The sequence below is a fragment of the Macaca thibetana genome, chromosome 7 (assembly GCF_024542745.1).
Source record: "Macaca thibetana thibetana isolate TM-01 chromosome 7, ASM2454274v1, whole genome shotgun sequence".
NCBI classification, from domain to species: domain Eukaryota; kingdom Metazoa; phylum Chordata; class Mammalia; order Primates; family Cercopithecidae; genus Macaca; species Macaca thibetana.
Window position 1 is genome coordinate 37,092,596 of NC_065584.1, and position 22,238 is coordinate 37,114,833.

General features: G+C 39.5%; 1 protein-coding gene across 2 annotated transcripts; it reads left to right on the forward strand.

Moving 5' to 3' along the window:
* Nucleotides 1-1,978: 1,978 nt before the first annotated feature.
* Nucleotides 1,979-18,384, forward strand: MED6 (mediator complex subunit 6). 2 transcript variants are annotated; one of them, XM_050797403.1, is made up of 8 exons: nucleotides 1,979-2,068; nucleotides 4,951-5,110; nucleotides 6,285-6,376; nucleotides 9,617-9,699; nucleotides 10,007-10,115; nucleotides 11,622-11,737; nucleotides 16,869-16,896; nucleotides 17,682-18,247. In XM_050797403.1, the coding sequence occupies exons 1-8, from the start codon at nucleotides 2,047-2,049 to the stop codon at nucleotides 17,810-17,812; spliced, it is 741 nt and encodes a 246-aa protein (XP_050653360.1). In that variant the 5' UTR covers nucleotides 1,979-2,046; the 3' UTR covers nucleotides 17,813-18,247. The 2 variants fall into 2 exon arrangements, with proteins under 2 accessions (XP_050653360.1, XP_050653361.1); XM_050797404.1 differs by lacking the exon at nucleotides 11,622-11,737 and having other exon boundaries at nucleotides 17,682-18,384.
* The last annotated feature ends 3,854 nt before the right edge of the window (nucleotides 18,385-22,238 follow it).

The window sequence follows — 22,238 nt, forward strand, 5'->3', positions numbered from 1 at the left end:
CAAGTCTTTGCTATTGTAAATAGTGCCACAATAAACATACATGTGCATGTGTCTTTATAGCAGCATGACTTATAATCCTTTGGGTATATCCCCAGCAATGGGATGGCTAGGTCAAATGGTATTTCTAGTTCTAGATGCTTGAGGAATCGCCACACTGTTTTCCACAATGGTTGAACTAGTTTACAGTCCCACCAACAGTGCAAAATGTAAAAGTGTTCCTATTTCTCCATATCTTTTTTTCTCTACCTTTTTTTTTTTTTGACGGAATCTCGCTCTGTCACCCAGGCTGGAGTGCAGTGGCCCAATCTCAGCTCACTACAAGCTCCGCCTCCCGGGTTCACACCATTCTCCTGTCTCAGCCTCCTGAGTAGCTGGGACTACAGGCGCTGCCACCACGCCCGGCTAATATTTGTATTTTTAGTATTGATGAGGTTTCACCTTGTTAGCCCGGATGGTCTCGATCTCCTGACCTCGTGATCCGACCGCCTCGGCCTCCCAAAGTGCTGGGATTACAGGCGTGAGCCACTGTGCCCGGCCCTCCTCAAGTAGTCTTTCTAAAATGGAAGCTTGATAACATTTCTCCCATTGCCTACAAGAAAAGGTTGAGCTTCCAGGTCTCATTTACCATACATACCATGTGTTTTATTGTCTACAGATCTGCATTCTGTCACTATTCTTCCTAATCTCCTTCTAGCCTAATCAAAACACAAGGAAACAAAAAACTAGAAAAACAAAAAGCTTTATGTATCACACTTTTTATTGGACACGATACTCCTCCTTTTTGCAATGTCCTCCCACTAGGCTCCCAAACAGGCCCTCCTGAAAATTTCCTTCCTGAAAAATTCTCTCTCAAAACTCTACTCTGTGCATGCACATACTTCTGTTGGGACACCTATTTTATACATACTATCTCAGGCAGAAAATTCCCAAACTGAAATGTACAGGCAATGTACTTTTATTCTACGGAGTTTTAAAAATTTTGAATTCCCTGTCTATGAGGTTCAAAATCCCAATTAAATTTATGGTCTTCCCCTCTTGCTCCTGGGTTGTGGTTAAATTCTTGCGGAGTCTTCACAGTGCCTAAGTTTTGGAGAAGATGTAGGCATCCGCCCACATCCCTCCTTCAGATTTTGGCATCCTCTTCCTAGTATCTGCGTGTTGTTTTCATATTTCTGTATCATTTTGCTTTTACAGAGCCACACTGAAGCTTAAGAATCTGAGGCTTTCTGTGGCTTCCCCGTACACAGAATCATTCCCTCTTTGGAGTCTTGCTACCTACTCCAGACTACTTGGAATGCAGACATTTGCTCATTACTGTGGGACCCAGGGGTATTCCCTTTCTCTTAATCTTATTAATATTTCACTTCAGAAGCATTTCCTGTGTTGTGAAATTTTTCTCAGAGGCTTAATTGGTTTAGATTTTTAATGGATTTGGTCACAGAAAAGCCAATGACTCCCAAATTCTTAAGTCCTGTCCCATCCTAATACCTGAGGCAGGGAGAAAAACATAAATGACCATCGTTCCTAAATCTGATAGCTCAGTGGATACACCCGAGGAGCTTTTAAAATCAAGAGACGCTCCCAAGCGTAACTCTACAGCATCAGAATTTGTTTTCCTGACGATCACAGACGATCAAGACAGAATTATTCCATCAGTGGTGGGCGTGGGGCGGGACTCCACTCGGCCTTCCTGTCCTCTAAAGTCTTCCAATTTTTTCCCCAGTAATCCGTCCTCCCATTCTCCTTCTTTGGCCCATCCCTCTCCTCCCAGTCTTTCCCCGCTGCCCTGCACCAACCTTTCTGCGTCCCGTCCCCCCATCCCCCCACCCCACCTCGCGTTTCCCGCCTCCCCCGCCTCTCCCGCTTTCTGCCCCCTCCCCTCCCACTCGCATCTCCCAGCCCTGCCTCTCTCCCGCCCGCCCCGCCCCTTCTTCCGCTCTACGTCCCTCATCACCCATGCGCACTCTGTTCAACCCGCTGCTTCCGGCGGCCTAGGCTTACGTTTACCATGCGCCGGAAAAAGAACCTGTGAACGCTTTCGGAATTATGGCGGGGGTGGATATCCGAGGTATAGTCTATTGCTATGTTTTGTCTCTTGATTGTCTGTGGACTAGTTTGGGATGTTATAGCTCGCACTTTCAAGGTTTAGGTTCCTTTGTGTGAGGTCTCAAGCTTTTTTGAGTGGTTTTTGTGGACAACGCAAGGCTGTGATCTAGCGAAACGTTGACGAGTTTTTTTTTAAGTTCTTGAAACGTCTCTTGGAAGCGTCGGAGAGAAGGGGTTGGAAGAAGCTTTGGGCCTTGAGCCTTCAGAGCTGGAGTATTGTTCTTCACACGTACCGCTGCGACAACATTAGGGCTATTCTATTGGAGTGAAGGAATGGCCTTTAGGCAGAGGAGGGAGTGGGGTAATGAGCCAACTTGATTTGATTCATCTATTGGGACTTGGCATGGTGGCTGCCAAATTCTTTAGATCGCGCGCCGCGGGTCCCTGAGCATGAATCCCAAATATTTTCTATTGTAAGGTTTGTTTTGTTTTGTTTTGTTTTGAGTCGATAATACTTTACATCGAACATGCAGCAATTATTATGGCCAGGAGTCGTATTTTTTTCACAGCTGAACTGTAGAGGTACTCACATACTGAAACAGTCAGTGAATAAATGTATGGAGATGCCCCCCCTTAATTGCTGCTTGATCTTGGGGAGCACGTAGAGTTGTTTTTGTTTGTATATACAGTACTTGATTTTTAAAGGGAAGTGTTTGAGATGCCTTTTTTTTATATATTAACTGGATTGGGGTCTAACACATTTATTACAAATATTTTCATTTGTAGTTATCCGGTGATCTTCAGTACTTCTGGATCATGATTTTCCATACATGTCTTTCATTATAAGTGGGAGTTTCAAGTGCCTAATTTCATCACTTGCTGATTGTTAGAATGCTTGGACTATGTCAACATGTTGCCTTGCTACAGAATAAAAAAGAGAAACATTTAGTCTATCAGACTGTTTTCACATATTTAGTTTGTAAAATGTTTTACTTATAATTCAGATTTGTTAGGATCATGGCAAAGACTCTAAGAGTGTGTTTGGTATGTTAAAGGAACAGCGAAGAGGCCAGTGTGGCTGGAGGGAAATGAGAGAGGATGTGGTAAGGAGATGAGGTCAGAAAGGTGTTGAAAGCCATGATAAGGTCTTTGGCTTTTCCTGTGAGTAAAACGGAGAGCCATTGGAGGGATTTCCATCATAGGAATGATGTGATCTGATTTTTTTTTTTAAGGACTACATTGGCTGCTGGGAACAGTGTAGGAGGACAAGGGTAGAATTAGGAAAACCAGTTAGGAGGCCTGAAAATGTTATTTCCTGGCCTATTGTGTATTTGGTTATTGCATGATCCAGTTATGATGAACTATCTAAATGGTCTGTACTAATTATTTGGTTATTAACATACTTTGTCTCCTCCTTTATTTTATAGCACACAAAGTACATTTTACCTTTATATAATTTTTCTCAGTTGAGTCACTTGGCTCAAAACTGCCTGTCACCTTGAATTAGGTCTGACTTCTTTGAAGATGCCTGAGGTAATGACAGTATAAGAGAGATTGAAGTTTTTCAACCAGTATTGTATAGGCATTTTGATGTTCATGATTTACACCTAGTGGTGTTCAGTACAGTCAGTGGTATGAAGCATCATCAAAGCCAATGGCCAATACAAGCTCATTTATTAAAAGTATCTAGCTCTATCATGTCTTTTTAAAGGCCATGATTTAATTCTACTCTAAATATGAAACTGTGTGGCTGTAGTTAAGGTAATTCTACTTCCTGTTTATCCCTTAGCTTTTACATCATTATCATCTCCTCTACAATAATAGCTTCCTCACTTCTCTATCCCTAATTGAGAGATCGCAAACTGGTAGCTATGTGTTCTCTTGGGCATACATGTTGTTTGAAAATTTTGAATTCTTTGCCAGCATTAAGGATTTCCAATAAAAAAAAAGAAGTCCTTTCTAAATTTTAAATCATATCACTTCTTCACCTAATGAAATTATCCTCTGAAGATATAATATACTTTGTATTTTTATAATTATTTATATACATTCTCTCTGCTTGGAGTTACTTTGCCCTTTTCTCTGTGTAAGTTTCTATCTATTCTTTAACAAATCATGCTAAAACCCATCTTCTCACCCCATGAAAAATGATTTTCGTTCCCCCAGGTCCTCTGTAGTCTTGTAACACATTTCTTCATATCTTTATTTTTGAGACGGAGTCTCGCTCTGTTGCCCAGGCTGGAGTGCAGTGGCGCAATCTCAGCTCACTGCAACCTCCGCCTCCTGGGTCCAAGCGATTCTCCTGCCACAGCCTCCCAAGTAGCTGGGATTACAGGTGTTCACCACCACGCCTGGCTAATTTTTTGTTTGTTTTTTTCTTCTTTTGAGATGGAGTTTCACTCTTGTTGCTCAGGTTGGAGTGCAATGGCACTATCTCGTCTCACCGCAACCTCCACCTTCTGGGTGCATCGATTCTCCTGCCTCAGTCTCCCAAGTAGCTGGGATTATGGGCATGCACAACCACGCCAGGCAATTTTTGTATTTTTAGTAGAGGCGGGGTTTCTCCATGTTGGTCAGGCTGGTCTCAAACTCCCAACCTCAGGTGATCCACCTGCCTCAGATCCCTAAAGTACTAGTGTTACAGGCGTGAGCCACTGCGCCCGGCCAGAATTTTTTGTATTTTTAGTAGAGACAGAGTTTCACCATGTCTTTATCATAACACTTACATCATGTTATTGCTTTCTTGCATAATCTCTTCTGTTACATCATGAGAGTATGTTGGTTAGGATCTATGTCATCCTTATATTCATAGTGCCTACTACATTAGATGTATAATAAATGTTTGTTGGATTGGATTCTTTCTTTTTTTTCTAATTCTTTATCATTTTGTTTTCTTTCCCGTAGACAATCTGCTGGGAATTTCTTGGGTTGACAGCTCTTGGATCCCTATTTTGAACAGTGGTAGTGTCCTGGATTACTTTTCAGAAAGAAGTAATCCTTTTTATGACAGAACATGTAATAATGAAGTGGTCAAAATGCAGAGGCTAACATTAGAACACTTGAAGTAAGTTATTTTAAGAAGGTAGCATTTTTACCAAATACAAGTTTTGCAATGAACAGTTCTTTAAAGCTGTGGATCATGAAGTGCAAAGTAGAATTTTAGAAAAAAAACTGGAGTTTTGTTTGGGTTTATACAAATTTGACATGCAAGATAATTATTAGTATTCACTTTTAACAGAGGTCTTTTCTGTATAACTTCATAATGTTTAATTAAATATAACAGGTTTAGATTTCGATCTGATGAGTGATTTTGGCAATGCTACTGCTATTCTCAACTAGGCAACTATAATTATTGTCCCTTTTATATCTAGTTTATATTACAAAAGTATTTGAAACAACTGTTGATATAATTTTCCTATTGTCAGCTAAATATTGAGGAGGAGATTATAAAATTAAATATCTGTCATATTTTAAATGGCTTTTGTTATGGGGCAAATACAGCTATTGAGACAACTTATTGTTTTTAAACATAATCTATCAGGTAAAAAAATTTGTTGGGGTGAGGATAAAGTTTTTGATGTTTTCTAGTTTGGTAGTGTATGAAGTTGTGTCTTCATGTTTATTTTTATATTTTATAAGTATTCATAGATTTGGTCAGGAAGCATCATGACATTTTGATTGCCTTTTTGAAGCAGACACTCTTCGGTGTCCTTTCCTAACTGAAAACACTCAGATTTAAATTTATAATACATTTTTGTAGAGAAATTTTGTTGTTTAAAAACAAACTAGTTTTACTTGACAGTCAGATTATAACACCAAACATAGGCAGTTTTAATCCTATTAAAGTGTTGCCGCATTTTTTTTTTTTTTTGAGATGGAGTCTTGCTCTCCCGCCCAGGCTGGAGTGCAGTGGCCGGATCTCAGCTCACTGCAAGCTCCGCCTCCCGGGTTCACGCCATTCTCCTGCCTCAGCCTCCCGAGTAGCTGGGACTACAGGCGCCCGCCACCTTGCCCGGCTAGTTTTTTGTATATTTTAGTAGAGACGGGGTTTCACCGTGTTAGCCAGGATGGTCTCGATCTCCTGACCTCGTGATCCGCCCGTCTCGGCCTCCCAAAGTGCTGGGATTACAGGCTTGAGCCACCGCGCCCGGCCTGTTGCCGCATTTTTATATAATTTGTCTTATAAAATTATTTGTAGGGCATTTATAGATATTTGGATGTCTGTGTTCTGTTTTCAGTCAGATGGTTGGAATCGAATACATCCTTTTGCATGCTCAAGAGCCCATTCTTTTCATCATTCGGAAGCAACAGCGGCAGTCCCCTGCCCAAGGTAAAATGTGTAAACTTTAGGCATTGTTTTCTTTTTAAAATACCATGATTTATTTACTTCCTGACCTAACTTGGTTTTTTTGATTGGTTTCTGTTTGGGGGGTCCCCAAGACCACATACATGTTCAGTACTATGCTGGAGGACTCACCAGACTTAGCATATGGTTGTACTTACAGCTGAGATTTGTTATGACAACACAATAAGGGTACGCAGCCAGATTACTGGAAAAAGACATGTCAGGTGAGGTCTGTAGGAATCCATGTGCAGGTTTCCTATGCTTTCCCTCTTGCTTGTGAAGGGCCACAGAGTGTGCCCTCCATCCAGCAGTGAAATGCAGCTGCATTCAATATGTCTGCTCAAGGAAGTCCATTTGAGGTTCTGAGCCAGGGATTTTTATTGAGGGCTGGTTGTTTGGACATCCTCTGCCCACCAAATTTTTAGATTTTCCAAAAGAAATCTGGTGTCTACTATAGTCACATTGTTTGTACAAATTGTCTGCAGAGGCTGGTACAACCAGCATAACTCTCATGTAGGAAAAGTTTCAAAAGCCAAGTTCCACTAGTTGTATACTTGGATACCAGGACTCTTCCAGCATGCCCAAGGACAACTCTTCAAGCACTAACAGAGCAACTCACTGCATCAAAGCTCCCTCTTTCCGTGAGCACAGTTGGTATACCAACTGAATGTCAAGCATCCCAAGTAACTTTTTTTTTGTTTTTTGACCTCTGAACTTTTTATTGGCCTCCTGCTCCTCCAAGGGTACCCTGCTTCTGCTGGCTTAATGTCTCAGAACTTTGATGTTGTTGGTCTCACACACCACTCTGCCATCCACTACCTGGCAGGTGGGGTCTTTTGGATGGTTTGCCTGGAGTTGCTGCTGTCCAGGGCATCACTAAGATTGAAGTCCTGGCTGTCTTCCAGCAGGCGGCAGTAGGTGGCAATCTCAGCCTCCAGCTTGACCTTGATGTTCAACAGGGCCTCATACTCCTGGGCCTGGCGCTGCCTCTCTGCCCCAGCCTGTGCCAGCTCTGACTCCAGGTATAGCAGGATCCTGTTGAGCTGCTCCATCTGCAGGGCGTAGCAGGCCTCCACCTCCCTCAGGCTGTTCTTCAAGCTGGCCTTTAGATTTCTCATCGAGTCCAGGTTAGTCTCCAAGGACTGGACTGTACCTCTCAGCTTCGTGAGCATTACCTCAGCAGCTCCAACCTTGGCAGACTGCATAGTGACCACTGTGGTGCTGTCCTCAATCTGCTGAGACCAGTGCTTTTCTAACTCCTCTCGGTTCTTCTGAGCCAGCTCTTCGTATTAGGCCCAGATGTCTGCTATGATCTTGGCGAAGTCCTGAGATTTGGGGGCATGTACCTTCATCGTCAACCCAGAGCTGGCAGTCTGGGCTTGTGGGCCAGACTTCCTGTTCATGGTTCTTCATGAAGAGTAGCTCCTCCTTGAGAGCCTCAATCTCTGTCTCTAGCTGAAGCAGAGTAACATTGGTGTCATCATTGGCCTTCCAGAGCCCATGGATGTTGTTCTCCACAGACTGAGGCATGGCCAGCTCTGTCTCATACTTGACTCTATCAGCAGCAAGATGGGCATTGTCGATCTGCAGAACAATGCAGGCATTGTCCACAGTATTTGAGAAGATCTGAGCCTTCAGGTCCTTGATAGTCTTGAAGTAATGGACCCAGTCTCTGACCTGGGGTCCCTTTTTCTCCAGGCGCTCCTGTTTTTTTTGCTCTCTAGCCTCCGGTTCTCGGTCTCCAGGCTCCTCACTCTGTCCAGGTAGGAGGCCAGGCCTTGAACCAGGTAGGTTCAGGCTTTGCATGGTCTCCTCCTCGTTCTGGATGCCTCCCATTCCTGTCAGAACCCTGGCCATCCCGTGGCCAGGCCCCCGTACCCCAAGCTGCCCTGGAAGCTGATGGAGCGGGACACGGAGATCCGGGAACCAGAGCCTCCGATGCCTGCATAGATGCTGGCTGCGCTGCTGACCGGCCGGGTGCCCTAGCTGGGCGCCTGGATGGAGCCCAGGGACCAGTAGTTGGTGGAGAAGGTGGAGCGAGTGGTGAAGCTCATGCTCTCTGGGGAGGAGAGCGAGAGGACAGGACTCAGGCTTTGCTGATGATCACAATTAACTTTTCATCTCAGTCCACTGAGTTAATTCTTTTACAAAATGCATGGTAGATACGGTCGTATCAAACTAATAGAGGATCAATTGAAAATCCTCAGTGATGCAGTGAACTAAAAGCCTTGCCTGGGTTATACTACCTACTGAAAACTTGGTTTAGAAACAACACTGAAGAGTGTAGAGTCCAGATTTGGTTTTGAATCAAAGAGCTAGACACCTTTTCCAGTGATGACCAGAAACTGAAGACATTAGAATCAAGCCAAGACCATGGATAAAGTCATACTGAAGAGAAGATTCAAGATAGGGGAGCCAGATGGGTGTTACTCTAGCTACATCTCTCAATTGGATACCCTCATTAAGACATTTACGGACAACCTTTAACTTGGCATTGTTTTCAGAGAATGACTTGATAAAGCAGTTATGATTCTAGAATCCAAATTTAGTTTCAAAACCAAAGATCTAGAGTCCCTGCCCAGAGTAAAAGAGAACCTTAGAATCAAGGCAGACCAGCAACAAGATAAGATTTCCATGGTGAGAGGATTCAAGGTATAGAAATTATACAAGACGGCAGTATCCTCACTGGCAGTTATCTTATTCCTTAGGCCCCAGCACTGGGGCACAAAAGCAAGCTCATTGCATTTGATATCTTTACACTGGACCCCCAGTCTGTCTTGCTTCAAGGTCTTACTACCTTAAGTAAGGTTGACTGACAACAGTCTTGGCATCTTTTGGGAACTTGTTAGAAATGCACTATCCCTACTGAATAAGAATCTAATTTTAACAAGGTCCCCAGGTAATTCAGATGCACATTAAAGTTTGAGAAGCACTGCTGGAGGGCAACAGTGGGCATACTTTTTCTGAAAAGGGCCAATGACTAAATACTTGGGGTTTGTGGGCCTCCTTCCTAGTCTCTGTGACAGCGCTCAATTATTGCCATAGCAGCCATAGATAATATGTAAATGATTGGATGTGGCTGTTTTCTGGTACAGCTTTACCAAAACAGTAATTGTTAAACCCTGCCTTATGAGAAAATGTCAGATTTTAGTTCTTTTTATGAGAATCTGTTTAGCAGTTTGTGTCCATAGCTGTATTTGTAAACCTTTTTTCCCACTGTTTTAGTTATCCCACTAGCTGATTACTATATCATTGCTGGAGTGATCTATCAGGCACCAGACTTGGGATCAGTTATAAACTCTAGAGTGGTAAGTGTCTTCACATTCTTTAAGCACTAAAGAAAACTTTTAATTAGCTACCTTGCTTCCAGTAATCCAACTGGAGCTCCTCTGCCTTGTGTAAGTTGCTATAAAGTATTGACTATTAGAATGTCTTGAACTTTGGTTACTATGAGCCAAGTCAGTGGTCAAAGTATATTTCATAGTCTCAATTATATAGTAATTTAGGTTCTGAAAAATGGGTTCTGTCTTTGCATATGTAATATTTTGTGAGTATTTACTTTGGAAATTTTTGTTGACCTAATGAGAAATTTAGAATTTATTTTCCTTTTTCAAGCTTACTGCAGTGCATGGTATTCAGTCAGCTTTTGATGAAGCTATGTCATACTGTCGATATCATCCTTCCAAAGGTTATTGGTGGCACTTCAAAGATCACGAAGAGCAAGGTAAGTAGAACATCCAGACCCTCCTAACACACTTTTTGATCCTCTGAGAATGAAGCTATTTTCTTTAGGAAAGTGGCTGTTGATCTTTTCTAAGTGTGTTTCACTTTTTTCATGGGATGCTGGCTTTGTTGCAGCTGAGATTCATGTAACTAGATGTATAATAATAGCTTTCACATAGGAACAGATGCACGTTCACTTTGTTAGGTAACTGGTAGTCTTAGTCAAGGTGATTGAAGGTTTGAAAATATTTGGGACCAGGTGCGGTGGCTCACTCCTGTAATCCCAGCACTTTGGAATGCCAAGGCAGGTAGATTACCTGAGCCCAGGAGTTCAAGATCAACCTGGGCAACATGGTGAAACCTGGTCTCTACAAAAAGAAAAAAAAAAAAAAAAAAAAAAAAAAAGGAACATAGGAGAGGCAGTGACGTGGAATGAGCAGAGATGATATTCCTTACTTACCTGACTGCTGAGTTATCTTGGAATCTGGAACTCTTTATTCCTCCAGTCTTCAAAGCAGAGGAGATGAGAGAGATTGCTTTTTAGAGCCCTATCCCTAGATGGCCAGTCTGTTTTCTGATCTTTCCATCTCTCCACCTTTTGTGGCTCCAGGTTCTCTAAGTTTCCATCTGATCTGCTACTGTCTTCATCATGTTTTACTGTTCGACTACCTCCAGAAATGTGCCTGTAACAGCATACTTGTATTCTCCATTTCCTTGTCTGAGAAATAGCAACTCAGAATAAATTGTTGAGGGAAACATAGTGTTTGTATAGAATTCAGACCTGTATCTTCTTAATAGTAGGTATAAGCAGGAACATTTGATGAAGGAAAGTTTGCCTTTGTTGACTAAAATTGGCCCAATGGTTCTTTTCCCCTACCATAACCAAGTGTTCAGAGTAACACTTATCTGGAACCCTTCGCTTGGATACGGTTTCCCAATACACCTCCCTCCCAAGGGCAAATCCCATATGTGATTAACTTCAGAATTTCTCTTTCAGGTTCTGTTCTTTTTTGTCTTCATGATTTTCTGTTTTGTTATTTTTTTTTTTTCAGTGAATTACAGTCTTAATAATTGAATATGGTAGATTGAGTTTGTGAAACCTGCATTTCCATTTGTTCCTAGTAGGTTTTGTGGGAAAATACCATTTAATACACTTAAAATACACAAAGGTAATTTCAAACCAAATAATTTGGATTTTGATTTAGGTAATTTTGAAAAACTTTAGCTTTAAAACTCTTATGGTTGTGCATGCTTATATACCAAAACTGAAGTATCTTTAAAAGACATATGTATCAGCTTAAATGTTAGAATTTGACTTCAGTTAAGAGGGAGAGTTAACAGCACTTCTGTATATATGCTGTGTTTACCTTATTTTGGGGATTATCTTTGGTCTAGCAGCTATTAAAAATAATGAAGTTTGGGTATATTCATAGTGGATAAAGATTTGTAAAATATGAGACACCAAACTAAGTAGGCAATGTTTTGATTTGGACTTTGTATTTAATAGATAAAGTCAGACCTAAAGCCAAAAGGAAAGAAGAACCAAGCTCTATTTTTCAGAGACAACGTGTGGATGCTTTACTTTTAGACCTCAGACAAAAATTTCCACCCAAATTTGTGCAGGTAATGAGAATATGTGTGGTTAATCTTGATTTGACACTTCTTTATGGCATATATATTTATTTTTAATTGAGAACCGTTTCAGATTTGACCTAAAATTACGATTTTCCTCTTTAGTTAAAAAATGATCTCTGTTTCAAAGGAAAGGTTTCTAAAGACTTAATGGAAGAAATAGGTAAATGGAATGGAATTAACACTGTTTGTGTTTCTTACTGAATCTTCACAAACTGTGAGGACTGCATATAGATCATATTCTCATTCAAAAGGTTGCTGAAAGTGTCACACGTGGTAACAAAACTAGAATATGAAACTCATGCTCTTTTTACTCTACGTGCCACCTTCCAGCCTGATGTAGTTGATGTCTGAACAATCTAAATGATAGAATGATTAACACTTGTGTAACAAAAAGAACAGAACATGTGAGGTAGAGTGTTTGGCATAATAAACAGAGGAGACAGGAGTGATTAATAGAGATACACTATATTGGGGTTTTAAGTTATATGAATCCACTGTGTGATTTGGAGGGGCAGGGAGATTTCTAACAGCAATAGCAAATCCACCTGCCATTCTAGTAAATGAGCTTTTGGAGTGAAGTAGATATGGAATGGAATCGATGAATATGCTGGTCTCATGGCTAGTCTCAATTCTTCTGGACCTTTGCAGTGTACATACAAGATCATATACCTCCTTTTTGTTAGGAGCTCCTTAAGGGATTTTCAAGGGAAATTTTAAACTAAATGAAATTTTTTACATGAGATGAATTTAGAACAGGCCTCCCCTTCCCTCTTCCCTGACTGTGCTGTAGTGAGTGATAGGGGCTATTGGAATTGTGATGTGGTGGTGAAGAGAGCAGAAGACGCAAGATGGAACTCAGGACAGGAAAGCCAGTTTAGAGGAATCTCATCAACTGCACTTGAAGATGGAACATTGTCTGTTGAATAAATAAATAAATTATAGCTATGCGTAGGGTGATGAATGACCTCTACAGAATGTAAAAAGTTAGGTGTAGTTGACCATTTATTTGGTGAGTACATAGTGCATGCTAGGTAGGCAGGGGAAGACATCTAGACATGTGCTGTCCAGTACGGTAGCCACGAGGCATGTGTGACTATGAGCATTTGAAACACAGCTAGTCCAGATTGAGTTGTGATGTAAGTGCAATATACATACTGGATTTCAGACTTGTATGAAAAAGAATGCATGTAAAATAGTAGTTTAAAAATATTGATTATGTGTTGAAATAATATTTTGGGTATATTTGGTTAAATAAAATACATGTTTCTTTTTAAAAATGTGACAAGAAAATTTAAAATTACATGTGTATCTGTATCTTGCATTTGTGGCTCACATTTCTTTTGAACAGTCCTCATCTAGAAAATGATAATAGAACATGCAAAACTGGAAACATGAGTTAGTGAACATATGTTCAGAAACCAGAAAAATCCTCTGAGGGCTTACTCTGTGTTTGTGGAGGGGAAGAGTAATGGAAGATGAGACTTTAAAAATAGATTAAGGTCAGTTGAGAAGGATTTTATATGCAATGCAAAGAAGCTGGGATTTAATCCTGGAGTCCTATGTTTCTTCTCTATTTTAAACTTATTACTCATTACCACTCCCATAAACATAACAGGCCTCCAGATGCATTCAAAATTATTTTAAGTTTTAAAACAATAGCTATCATAACCAAAGACAGACCAAACCAGGGGAAATTTTGTACAGTCTTTTTCAAGTATATACTCTCCAGGAGTGTATTCTCACTGAACTCTCCTCTACCTCATCTTCAAGTGACTAGCTGAGAATGATTGCTGATGGTAGTAAGGACCCATTGGATATTTAAAAGTAGTTGCAAGGGAGTAATATAGTCAGTTTTGTGTTTTAGGAATGTAACTAATAACAGGAGGGTAGGGGATGCTAAGGAAATCACATGTGAAGTTTGGAGTCAGGGCACTTAAATTGTGGAAAGCTTGAATTAATTCTGTGGCCATAGGATAGAGAGGATACAGATTCAGGAGGTATTTACAGAGTTAGGATTGCTTTAATTTGGTGGTTGGATTTGGAGAGATTGGACAAAGGGTGATTCTGGGGTTTCAGGCCTAGAATTAGGCTAGGTATTGTCAGCTAAAATTCAGAATACAGGGAAAAAAAAACAGATTTTGGTTGAAGTACAGTTGTTAGGGGTTTGGTTTTCATTAACTGACCTACAGAACATTCAGTAGTTTGCTATTGTATTTGAGTCCTGGGGTACTCAGTGAAAGACAACTTTTTTTTTTCCCCCTGGCTAGGGGTGCTGTCTTGATTCTTGTTTGCTGTCCTGTCCTGGTGCGCTAGGCTAGACATGGTAGAAAGCTCAAAGACTCTCTTGATTCTTAAAATAAAAACTCTTTACTTTATAGAAAAGTATGGTAATCTTAAAAACATGAAAGCAGAGAGAGTAATTAAAAATAAAACCCCCCTATACCCTTTAGTCTGCCTCAGCAGTTATCAAAATGGCCAAACTTATTTTATCTCTTTTCTCCCTACTTCCTCCCAATTATTTTTAAGCAGACTGCAGATTTCTTATCATTTCAGTGAGTGTTTTACCTTTTTCTTTTAAAGGTTTAGCCACATTCATACTTATATTATCATATTCCTGGACCCCACATTTCTTTTACCATCCAAGAGCCAAAAACCAACTCCCAAAGATAGAGTATATCCAGCTGTGTATAACATAACTAGGAGAAAGATGGCTTTCTCTAGAACTATTAATAATCTTTTTGCTTTTCCTACCAAAAATTTTTCCAGCCTCAGATCTAGAGAAGAAAATAATCTACTTCAAGTCTCCCAGAACTTCTTTTAGCTCATATTAACTCCTCTTTACCCATTGGGTCCTCCATAACTGTTTGTAGTCCAGATAAGGATACAGCAGCTATTCCTACTTACCAGTTTTATCGAGCAGTTGGGCTTGTGGTACCCAAGAATGTTGCTTCTATAAGGGATGCTCAAGAGAATATTGGAGAAGTCCTCTCTGCTTCTTTGAAGCTCTTTTTTCCATATTTTAATATCGTTACTGCTGGAAGTTGCACTAATACTGATGTGATGAGAGTTTCGGTCTTTGGAGCCTTTTATGAGGACTGTCTTTTTATTGCTGTTTTTAGAAGCTGCTAGAAGGATATTTACTTCACCTAGGATTATCTAAACCAAAGCCACCTGATTAAATTTGCTCCAAGAAGCACCCTTGTTATATATCCCCATCTCAAACCATGTTCTACTAGTCTGGCAGGATTTACTGGAAAAGATTAGACAGTGTATTATGTTGGGTAAATAACGACATTATTCCAATGTCCACATATAGTTCAGTGTCCAATATAGTTTAAATGGTTCAGTGCTGACAGTAGAAAAATCCCCCCTTTCAAATTTTTTACTTTCCTCAATGTTCCTCCCTATGTTTCCTCTCCTATTTTAAAGAAAAACATTTGTTCCCTCAGAATTACTTTAGACATGTTTAAGTATTGATATTTTCACAAGATAATGTGATATGTGGCTTTGTTGGGGGTTCTTATGACAACTCCTGTAATTGGAGATTGCTAGCAGGATTCAAAGGACTCAGCATGTAGTTGTAGTCAGCTAAGATTCATTGCTATAATACAGTCAGGATGTATAGCCAGATCATAAGGGAAAAGGACACAGCAGAGTCTGGAAGAATCTATGTGCAGGCTTCCTTATATTTTCTTCTTCCCTTAAGAGGTTACACAGAGTGCACTGTTCTCTCAACAGTGAAAATGCAGAATATGTGATATTTCTTCCCAGGGAGATCCATTAGAGACCTGGTACCCAAGGTGTGTTTTTGGAGTTGGGGGAGCTCTTCATGCAGGTACCCTCTATCTAGCACATACCAAAATTCCACAACCTCTGAAGAAAGCAGATATTCAGCCTAAACTGCATTGTTTGTACAGTCTAGGCACAGTGAGCCACTATTATCAGGGAATGGTGGGAACCCTCCAGAAATCCAAGTTTCTAGACACTAGCCAAGGGCCAACCTTGCAAGCAGGACTAAGTATAGCAGCCTCAGGCCTTCTGTGGTAACCTTTTTATTGCACAGTGGATAATAATATGAAGCTCAGTTTTGGTCTTGTTAAGTGTAAAGATTCCCAGGACTTGCAGTTGGAGTAGGATAGTTGGCAGTTGTCAGCATGAACCTGGAACGTGTAATATCAGAGAATTTTGTAGTTGTTAGGAGTGGGAATATGTAAGAAGGCCTAGGGAGGGCATGTAAATCCAGAAAGATTCAGCAAACAGATGGAGGCATTAGAAATGAAGAGACTGCTTTTTTCTTCTAAGATGATATGGAAGTACTAAGGTATTTTAAATATATATATATGTGTATATGTATATAAAGTTATAAGTTTAAAGGTAGATGGTAAGGAAGTTGGTGGTGTTGGCATCCTGGTTTTGTTGTTGTTTTTAAACATGGGAGACAGTGTCATCGGATGAGAATGAGGGGTAGAAGACGACAAGAGTGTTGTAGAGCATTTAACTTGGGGAATGGGGCAAAGGAGATGACAGAGCTTAATCAAGTGAAAGAATTGCTCTACGGAGTGAAGGACCTGACCTTATTTCTAATCTTTTTTTCCTTATCTTTTTTTCCTATAGATTGGTTTTTAATAATAGACTCATCAGAAATCTCTTTTTCCTCCAAATTTCCCATGCCTGCCAACTTTAAAAGTCATGGTTCATCCATACTTCATTCTCCCTTTCCATAATTCATACCCATTAAGGAAATAAGACTCTGGAGTATTGGAAGACTTCATTATTTCTTCCCATTGGATTCTACTGAACTGCTTTTTATAAAGCACTGTAGCCTGGGTGTGGAGGTGGAAGTCCTTGTTAAATGTTCAAGTATTTTTATGGTTGGTTGACTATCTTGTTCTAGTTTTTGATTTGTGTCTTTTCTGGAATGGGGAATAAGAAACAGACAATGATAAATGTACTTTATAGTACATAAATAGTAGCTTTTCTTCACAAAGTCATTTGAAATGTAATTTGGATGAAGCTTTCATTTTATTAATATGACATTAAGAAGAAGAAACTTTGCCAACTTGACCTGTTTTCTTCTTTTTCCTCTTCCTCCCCCTCCCTCTTTTCTAAAAAATTATAGCTAAAGCCTGGAGAAAAGCCTGTTCCAGGTATGGTTCATCTAATATTATGCTTGAAATAAGATCAAACAGCTTGTAAATCAATAACTGTAGCATGTGAAATGAGCCGCGGTCATTTTGTCCTTCTAGAGCTGGGGCTGGGCCTCATTGGAAGAAGAATTGTCTTGGTTCACACATAAAATAACACTAATGATAGCTGATGAGCTGAAAAAAGAAAAAAAAGTCTCATAATGTTTTAAGAAAGTTTACAGATTTGTGTTGGGCCACATTCAAAGCCATCCTGGGCCGCATGCTGCCCGTGGGCCACGGGTTAGAGTCTCCCATTGTAGTTTTTTACTCTTAATCTTTGAGATGTGCTGAACTGTCAGCAGATGGTGCCATTGTGGTAGTGAAAAGATGAATTGGGAGGGAGAAAGTAGGTATTGAGGAGATATGAGGAAGCCACCGTGATTCGAGGTTTCTTCTAAAATCTGTATTTTTATATAATGTTGTTTTCTGTTACATTACTGAAAACAGGTGTTGAACCATCATGGTACTGGGTTAGAATAATTATATATCTTGTTTTTACATACTGTCTTACTTAAATGCTATGTAGTTTTGTCTAGTATCATTAATTTCCTTGAGTTATCAGGTTGTTAGGTTTGTAACTGGGTTCTTGTATACATCTGCCTATGGGAACAGCTAGATCTAGAACTTGAGATAAACAGTTAAAAATGAATTTGAAAATGTGAACCGTTCATACCAACCATTGTTTGAATTTATCTCATTCCCTCCACCCGTGTCTCCCTCCCCAAAAAATCTACTTTTGATATCAGTGGATCAAACAAAGAAAGAGGCAGAACCTGTACCAGAAACTGTAAAATCTGAGGAGAAGGAGACCACAAAGAATGTACAACAGACAGTGAGTGCTAAAGGCCCCCCTGAAAAACGGATGAGACTTCAGTGAGTACGGACAAAAGAGAAGCCTGGAAGACTCCTCATGCTAGTTATCATACCTCAGTACTGTGGCTCTTGAGCTTTGAAGTACTTTATTGTAACCACCTTATTTGTATGGGATGCACTTATTCTTTGAAAGGATATTAGGCCGGGCGTGGTGGCTCACGCCTGTAATCCCAACACTTTGGGAGGCTGAGACGGGTGGATCACTTGAGGTCAGAAGTTCGAGACCAGCCTGACCAATATGGTGAAACCCTGTCTCTACTAAAAATAAAAAAATCAGCTGGGCATGGTGACGGGCGCCTGTAGTCCCAGTTACTCGGGAGGCTGAGACAGGAGAACTGCTTGAACCCAGGAGGCGGAAGTCGCCCTGAGCTGATCATCACACTGTTGCCCTCCAGCCTGTGCAACAGAGCAAGACTTTGTCTCAAAAAAAAAAAGAAAAGATATTATTCCCATCATGATTTCTTGTGAATATTTGTTATATATCTTCTGTAACTTTTCCTCTCCTGGACTTGTGCAACCTACACACATATTTACTGGTAGATATGTTTAAAAGCAAAATAAAGGTGTTTGTATATATTGCTTCATCATGACTTTTTTCTTCATCATGACTGATATTTTTCAGATGCACTTTGAAGACACAAAGGATGTTAAAGTAGTAACTAAGCATATTTTTTTTGTTAAGTTACATAATCCTTAGTATTAAAATAAACAGTTGCTGACATTTTGGAAGATGAAGGAAAAACCTCACCAATACCATTACCCTATAAATACTGTAACAACGTTGTGAGTTTTCATCTTATTCTACGTGTAGATACTTTTTTTTTTTTTCAATAAAGAAAAGGAATTTATTTTTTTTTAAGTTATGGAGGCTGAGAAGTCCAGCATTGAGTGGCTTCATCTGGTGAGGGCCTTCTTGCTGGTAGGAAGTCTGCAAAGTCCCTAGGCAGCACAGGGTATCTCATGGCAAGGGGACTGAGTGTGCTTGCTGCGTGTAGATGCTTTTAAAACTACTTTAATCATTCCTTTCATGCAATTTTACTTTATTATATCTGTTGTAAGCTTTCCCCCATGTTTATATAGTTTTTATAGACTGTTTTAGTGTCTGAATTTCTGTAAATGATTGTATCTCAGTTTTCTTTCTGTGTTATATTTGGGATTTTTTTCTCAATTTACATTATTTTAAATAAGACTGCTGTGATTATATCTTTGTATAATGCCTTTTCAATATTTGGTATTTATTTCCTTAGGATAGAGTTCCAGAAGTGGAATCACTAGAGTCTGCATTTTTATTGCTCTTAGTCCGTATTGCTAAGTTGTTCCTCAAAAGGTTGGACTAGTGATCACTCAAACAGCAAAATTGGAAAGTATGTATCAGGTTTTCCGGAATTGCTACCACTAAATTTTGTCATTTATGTTTTTAGTGTTAATTAAGTAGCAAAAGTGGTATTTTAGTATTTAAAGTGGTTGAAGAATTTGTTATCTTTGTTTTCTGCTTTTGTGAAATGTCTAATTTTATGTATTGTGTGAGATTTTTGTCTTTCAACTTCTTATTTTGACATAATTTCAGGCAAATAAAAGTTGTAAGAATAGTACAAAGAATTCCTATATATACCTTTTACCCTAGTTCTCCATCTGTTACCATTTTTCTGTATTTTAGTCTTTATTTTCTTTCTCTCTCTCTTCTGTCTCTAACTCTTGCTCTCCTGTTACTTGCTGTTTCTCTCTTTCTCCCTTTCGATCGTATTTATGTTTCACCAGTGGTGCCAATAATGTCATTTACAACAGAAGAAAATCCCGAGTTGTGGGCTACATTTAGTTGTCCTGTCTTTTCAGTCTCCTGTAACCTGGAATAGTTCTTTAATCTTGCTCGTTTTTCATAACCTTGATATTTGAAGAGTTGAAGCCATTCATTTTGTGGAATGTCTCTCAATTTGGGTCTGTTTGATATATCCTCATGATGAAATTCACCTCATGCATTTTTGTGAGGAATGCCATAGAAAAGATGCTTATGGAGGTACATGCTGTCAATTTGCTCCATTTCTGGTGATGTTAGCATTCATCACTTGGTTAAGGTAGTGTCTATAAGGTTACTCCACTGTAAAGTTATTTTTCCTTTTGTAAGTTATAGGTATCCTGGAATATTTTGAAGCTCTGAGTGTCCTGTTATTTCTTAAACTTTTACCCACTGGCTAGCCTCCATCAGTAAGTCTTGCCTGAATCATTTATTACTCTGATGTTTGCCAAATGGTGATTTTCTGATTTCATTGTTCTATGTTTTATTGGTTAGCTTTCTGCTATAAACAGCTTTCATTTCTCCCCCCTTTTTAAAAATATCATTGTGGACTCCTGGGTTCTTATTTACTTCAATGCGTGTATTTCCTTACTATCATTCATATTGATGCCCAATTTGTCTTAAATTGGAACAGTGGGAGCTACTTCAAGCTGATCCTGTGTCCTTTTGGTATGACTTCATCATCCATTGAGTGATTTCTTTGCTCTTTAGCACAGTAAGATATGCCAGGCTCATTTCAACTCGAGCCAGGCACTTCTGTTTCTTTTAGTGGAGAATCGCATTTGGAAATCAAAATCTGTGTGCTGGGTATGTTCATTGCTACTGGGGTGTCATTGCTTCTAGGCCTTTTTAACTGACAGGGTCAGTAATGGAGTAAAACTCACTGTAATCATGTAACTTATGTGGTTTAAGAAATTGAACTTTGCTAGTACCCCAGAAGCACCTTTATGTCCCCTCCTGATTTTAACGCTTAATCACCTTCATCTTCAGTTTTATGGTAATCACTTGTCTTCACAGTTTTACTGTGTAACCATGAATCCCTAAATAAATGTTTAGATTGCCTATTTTAAAAATTTAATATAATTGGTCAGTGTGTGCATTTCATGTATGGCTTCCTTTATGTCTATGAAGTTCATCAGAGTTGTTTCATTTGTAGTTATTTTAATTTCTGTGTAGTATTATATTGCATGAATATATTACAACTTTAGATTTCATTCTAATGGTGATAGACATTTGTATTCATAATTTTTGGCGATTAAAATTGCTTTTATGAATATTCTATTTTTATGAACTTATGAAATTTCAGGAATATTCCAATTGTATGAATATTATATTGCTTTTTGGTATATGTTATGGGCTGAATTGTGTCCTGTTCTTCAAACAAGGTGTACAGAAATCTTAACCCCTGGTACCTTAGAATGTGACCTCAGAAAACAGGGTCATTGCAGATGTTATGGGTTAAAATGAGGCCATACTGGAGTCGGGTGGGCCTCTTATCTGATATGACTGGTGTCTTTATAAAAGGAAAGCTGTGTGAAGAGACAAAGGGAGAATGCCATGTGCAGATGGAGGATCAGAATGATGCATCTACAAGCCAAGGAATGCCAAAGATTTCCGGCCAGTCACCAGAAGCTAAGAGGCAAAGAAGGATTCCCCTACAGGTCTCAGAGAAAGCATAGCCCATAGTCCTACTGACACTTTGATTTTGGATTTTCAGCTTCTAGAATTTTGAGACAATAAATTTGTTGTGTAAGTCCCCCAGATTGTTGTACTTTGTTAGGGCAGTTCTAGGGAACTAATGCAGTGTACATAGGCTCATTTTACTATTTTATTCAAATTGCTAGCTCACGAAGCTGCCTTTATTCAGTTTTAGTTGATGACGTGAAAATACTTACCGAAGTGGTTATACCAGTTTATACTCCAACCAGCAGGGTGTAAGGCTCCAGCTGTACCACTCCTTTGTTGACCCTTGATATTGTCAAGGAAAAATTTAGTCATGTGTTCAGTGGTATCTTTTTTGGGCTGCAATTTACATTTCCTGGTAATTGGTGATGAACATTTTTTCATATGATTTGGCTACTTGGATACTCATTTTTGTGTTTTCAGGTCTTCTGCACATTTTTTTCTGTTGGTTCATCAACGTGAAGTACATTCATGTTGTACTTTCACTTCACCATTATTCATCTCCAGAACTTTGTTATCCCAAATGGAAACTCTGTACCCATTAAACAGCAACTCCACTTTCCCTTTTTCTTCCATCTCCTGGCAACCACCATTCTACTTTCTGACATTGACTAGGTACCTCATATAAAATCATACAGTATCTGTCCTTTGACTTAGCATGATGTCTTGAGGGTTCTTCTGTGTTGCAGCATGTGTCAGAATTTCCTTTTTAAGGCTGAGTAATATTTCAGTATCTGTGTGTGTGGACACACATCTTGTTTTGTTTATTCATCTTTCAGTGAACATTTGAGTTGTTTCCACCTTTTGGCTATTGCGAATAATGCTTCTATGAACACTGATGTATAAATATCTATTTGAGTCCCTGCTTCCAATTATTTTGTGTATGTATTCAGAAGTGGTAATTCTATTTTTAACTTTTTGAGGGACTACCATGCTGTTTACAATGGCAGCTGTA